The following is a 5,000-nucleotide window of genomic DNA, read 5'->3' on the forward strand; positions in this document are numbered from 1 at the left end:
CCTACTACAACGTTATATAACCATTAACACCATTACTACAACGTTATATAACCATTAACACCATACTGTTAGTATAACACCCCTACTACAACACCATACTGTTAGTATAACACCCCTACTACAACGTTATATAACCATTAATACCCCTACTACAACGTTATATAACCATTAACACCATACTGTTAGTATAACACCCCTACTACAACGTTATATAACCATTAACACCATACTGTTAGTATAACACCCCTACTACAACTATATAAAACCATTAACACCCCCACTACAAAGTTATATAACCATTAACACCCCTACTACAACGTTATATAATCATTAAAAGGATACTTTGGGATTTTGTCAATAAAGCCATTTACAGAGCCTTACAGCCTGATTTTAATATTTACAATATTTCGATTTGTCACTGGCCTTCAGACAACACCCCATCATGTCAAAGAGGATTGATGTTTAGACATTTTTACAAATTAATAAAAAATAAAAAAGCTGAAATGTCTCGAGTCAATAAGTATTCAACCCCTTTGTTACGGAAACTAAATAAGTTCAGGAGTAAAAATGTGCTCAACAAGTCCCATAATAAAGTTGGACGGACTCACTCTCTGTTCAATAATAGAGTTTAACATGATTTATGAATGTCTACCTCATCTCTGTACCCCCACACATGAAACTATTTGTAAAGGTACCTCAGTCGAGCAGTGAATTTCAAACACAGATTCAACCACAAAGGGAGGTTTTCCAATGTCTCGCAAAGGCCACCTATTGGTAGATGGGTAAAAATTTCAAAAAGCAGACATTGAATATCCCTTTGAGCTTGGTGAAGTTATTAATTACACTTTGGATGGTGTATCAATACACCCAGTCACTACAAAGATATAGGCGTCCTTCCTAACTCAGTTGCCGGAGAGGAAGGAAACCGCTCAGGGATTTCACCATGAGGCCAATGTTGACTTTTTAAAACAGTTACAGAGTTTAATGGCTGTGATAGGAGATAACTGAGGATGGATCAACAACATTGTAGTTACTCCACAATAGAAACCTAAATGACAGAGTGAAAAGAAGGAAGCCTGTACAGAATACAAATATTCCAAAACATGTATCCTGTTTGCAACGAGGCACTAAAGTAAAATTGCAAAATAAAATGTGGCAAAGCAATTCACTTTTTGTCCTGAATAGAAAAAGTGTTGTTTGGGGCAAATTCAACACAACACACTGAGTACCACTTCATATTTTTAAGCATGGTGGTGGCTGCATCATGTTATGGGTATGCTTGTCATAGTTAAGGACTGGGGAGTTCTTTAGGATAAAAAGAAATGGAATGGAGCTAAGCACAGGCAAAGTCCTAGAGGAAACCCTGGTTCAGTCTGCTTCCCACCAGACACTGGGAGATGAATTCACCTTTCAGCAGGACAATAACCTAAAACACAAGGCCAAATCTACACTGGAGTTACTTACCAAGAAGACAGTGAATGTTCCTGAGTGGCCAAGTTTACGGTTTTGACCCAATTCTGCTTAAAAATCTTATGACAAGACCTGAAAATGGTTGTCTAGCAATGATCAACAACCAATTTGACAGAACACGAAGAAGAAGAACGGGGCAAATGTTGCACAATCCAGGTGTTGGAACGCTCTTAGATTTACCCAGAAACACTCACAGCAGTAATCGCTCTTAGATTTACCCAGAAACACTCACAGCAGTAATCGCTCTTAGATTTACCCAGAAACACTCACAGCAGTAATCGCTCTTAGATTTACCCAGAAACACTCACAGCAGTAATCGCTCTTAGATTTACCCAGAAACACTCACAGCAGTAATCGCTCTTAGATTTACCCAGAAACACTCCCAGCAGTAATCGCTCTTAGATTTACCCAGAAACACTCCCAGCAGTAATCGCTCTTAGATTTACCCAGAAACACTCACAGCAGTAATCGCTCTTAGATTTACCCAGAAACACTCCCAGCAGTAATCGCTCTTAGATTTACCCAGAAACACTCACAGCAGTAATCGCTCTTAGATTTACCCAGAAACACTCACAGCAGTAATCGCTCTTAGATTTACCCAGAAACACTCACAGCAGTAATCGCTCTTAGATTTACCCAGAAACACTCACAGCAGTAATCGATATTAGAGACTTTTACCCAGAAACACTCACAGCAGTAATCGATATTAGAGACTTTTACCCAGAAACACTCACAGCAGTAATCGCTCTTAGAGACTTTTACCCAGAAACACTCCCAGCTGTAATCACAGCCAAAGGTGATTCTAACATGTATTGACTCAGGGGGGTTCGGTTCAACACTTATCTAATCAAGATGGTGTTTTATTTTTTATAACTTTTATACAAAATGTTTTAATTTTTCTTCCACTTTGACATTAGAGTATGTTGTGTAAATAGTTTTGAAGAGAACAAAATGTGTTAAAAAAGTCCAGGGGTGTGAATACTTTCTGAAGGCCCAGTATCACCTTCCCCAGTCAGGTGAACTCGCGGATAACATGTTTATGAATCTCTGTCCAGTATGGAGCCAATGCTAACTAGCACTAGCGCAATGACCAGAAGTCAATGGGTATCTGCTAGCATGCTACCATGCTACCCATAGACTTCCAGTCGTTGTGCTAGCGCTAGTTAGCAACTGCGCTAGTAAGCGAATTCCTTCAAAAACGCTCGTATGAAACATACAAATGGCATCTGACTCTGGGGAAGTAAATAAAAGGGCCTCATTGACAAAATCCCAAATTATCCCTTTATCATACCGTTAGTATACCTTAACAGAATTATCCTTTATCATACCGTTAGTATACCTTAACAGAATTATCCTTTATCATACCGTTAGTATACCTTAACAGAATTATCCTTTAGTATACCTTAACAGAATTATCCTTTATCATACCGTTAGTATACCTTAAACAGAATTATCCTTTATCATACCGTTAGTATACCTTAACAGAATTATCCCTTTATCATACCGTTAGTATACCTTAACAGAATTATCCTTTATCATACCGTTAGTATACCTTAACAGAATTATCCCTTTATCATACCGTTAGTATACCTTAACAGAATTATCCTTTATCATACCGTTAGTATACCTTAACAGAATTATCCTTTATCATACCGTTAGTATACCTTAACAGAATTATCCTTTATCATACCGTTAGTATACCTTAACAGAATTATCCCTTTATCATACCGTTAGTATACCTTAACAGAATGTGTTTGGAGGACCAGGATCAGATTTGTTACAGACATGATGGGGCCGGTTCCTCAGACACAGATGAAGTGTAGTCCTGGACTAAAAAGCCATTTCAAAATGTAGATTCTCCTTTCAGTAAATGTTCTAGTCTAGGACTCACAGAGACTTTATCCGTGTCTGGGGGAAAACAGCCGCCATTGACTGCATCTATCTACTCAGGGTGCCCAATTATTGGCAGAAAAAGATCAGAATTGGTCTGCCTGTGTAAACAGTGCCCGTATGTTCTAAGCAGAGAGAGAAACACTCTAGGAACCAAATAAGGTGTTAGAGGAAAACATTCATATGATTATACGCTAGTTAGTTGCTTCCTGTTTTGGGGGGGGGGGGGTTTTAGGCTGGGTTTCTGTAACAGCACTTTGAGATATCAGCTGATGTAAGAAGGGCTTTATAAATACATTTAATTTGATTATGTTCTTTCCTTAATGTATGATATTTCTCCCTAGTACCTGTCAGCCTCCGAACCTCTCCTGGTGACAGCTAACGATGGCTGGACATGGAGGCCGCTCCTTCCAGAGTCCAAGGTCTCTGTGCTTCCCAGCACTGACAACACCACCTTACTCAGGTTACCATAGAACAGCTGGGCCTGGTTGGGGCTCTGGGGCAGGTCGTAGGCTGGAGACAACAGCATGGGAAATCATGAGAGAAACATAGTGGGGCAACACACACACACACACACACACTTGAAGTCAGAAGTTTACATACACCTCAGCCAAATACAATTTAACCTCAGTTTTTCACAATTCCTGACATTTAATCCTCGTAAAAAATTCCCTGTTTTAGGTCAGTTAGGATCACCACTTTATTTTCAGAATGTGAAATGTCAGAATAATAGTAGAGAGAATGATTTATTTCAGCTTTTATTTATTTCATCACATTCCCAGCAGGTCAGAAGTTTACAACTCAATTAGTATTTGGTAGCATTGCCTTTTAAATTGTTTAACTTGGGTCAAACGTTTCGGGTAGTCTTCCACAAGCTTCCCACAATAAGTTGGGTGAATTTTGGCCCATTCCTCCTGACAGAGCTGGTCTAACTGAGTCAGGTTTGTAGGCCTCCTTGCTCGCACACGCTTTTGCAGTTCTGTCCACACATTTTCTATAGGATTGAGGTCAGGGCTTTGTGATGGCCGCTCCAATACCTTGACTTTGTTGTCATTAAGCCATTTTGCCACAACTTTGGAAGTCTGCTTGGGGTCATTGTCCATTTGGAAGACCCATTTGTGACCACGCTTTAACTTCCTGACTGATGTCTTGAGATGTTGCTTCAATATATCCACATCATTTTCCACCCTTATGATGCCATCTATTTTGTGAAGTGCACCAGTCCCTCCTGCAGCAAAGCACCCCCACAACATGATGCTGCCACTCCCGTGCTTCACAGTTGGGATGGTGTTCTTCGGCTTGCAAGCCTCCCCCTTTTTCCTCCAAACATAACGATGGTCATTATGGCCAAACAGTTCTATTTTTGTTTCATCAGACCAGAGGACATTTCTCCTAAAAGTACGATCTTTGTCCCCATGTGCAGTCGCAAACCGTAGTCTGGCTTTTTTATGGCGGTTTTGGAGCAGTGGCTTCTTCCCTGCTGAGCGGCCTTTCAGGTTATGTCGATATAGGACTCGTTTTACTGTGGATATAAATACTTTTATACCTGTTTCCTCCAGCATCTTCACAAGGTCCTTTGCTGTTGTTCTGGGATTGATTTGTGCTTTTCACACCAAAGCACGTTCATCTCTAGGAGACAG

General features: G+C 40.0%; 1 protein-coding gene across 7 annotated transcripts in view; it reads right to left on the reverse strand.

Annotated features, from left to right (window-relative positions):
- The window catches only part of LOC123738880 (centrosomal protein of 192 kDa), a 90,860-nt gene that overhangs the window by 22,745 nt on the left and 63,115 nt on the right, over nucleotides 1-5,000 (reverse strand). For all 7 annotated transcript variants that reach the window (XM_082972706.1, XM_082972705.1, XM_082972709.1 and 4 more), the window contains one exon: nucleotides 3,708-3,873. In XM_082972706.1, coding sequence (XP_082828832.1) covers nucleotides 3,708-3,873 — 166 coding nt within the window. The remainder of the gene's footprint in view (nucleotides 1-3,707; nucleotides 3,874-5,000) is intronic.

This window comes from Salmo salar, unplaced genomic scaffold (assembly GCF_965601325.2).
Source record: "Salmo salar unplaced genomic scaffold, fSalSal1 ptg000988l, whole genome shotgun sequence".
Lineage (NCBI taxonomy): Eukaryota > Metazoa > Chordata > Actinopteri > Salmoniformes > Salmonidae > Salmo > Salmo salar.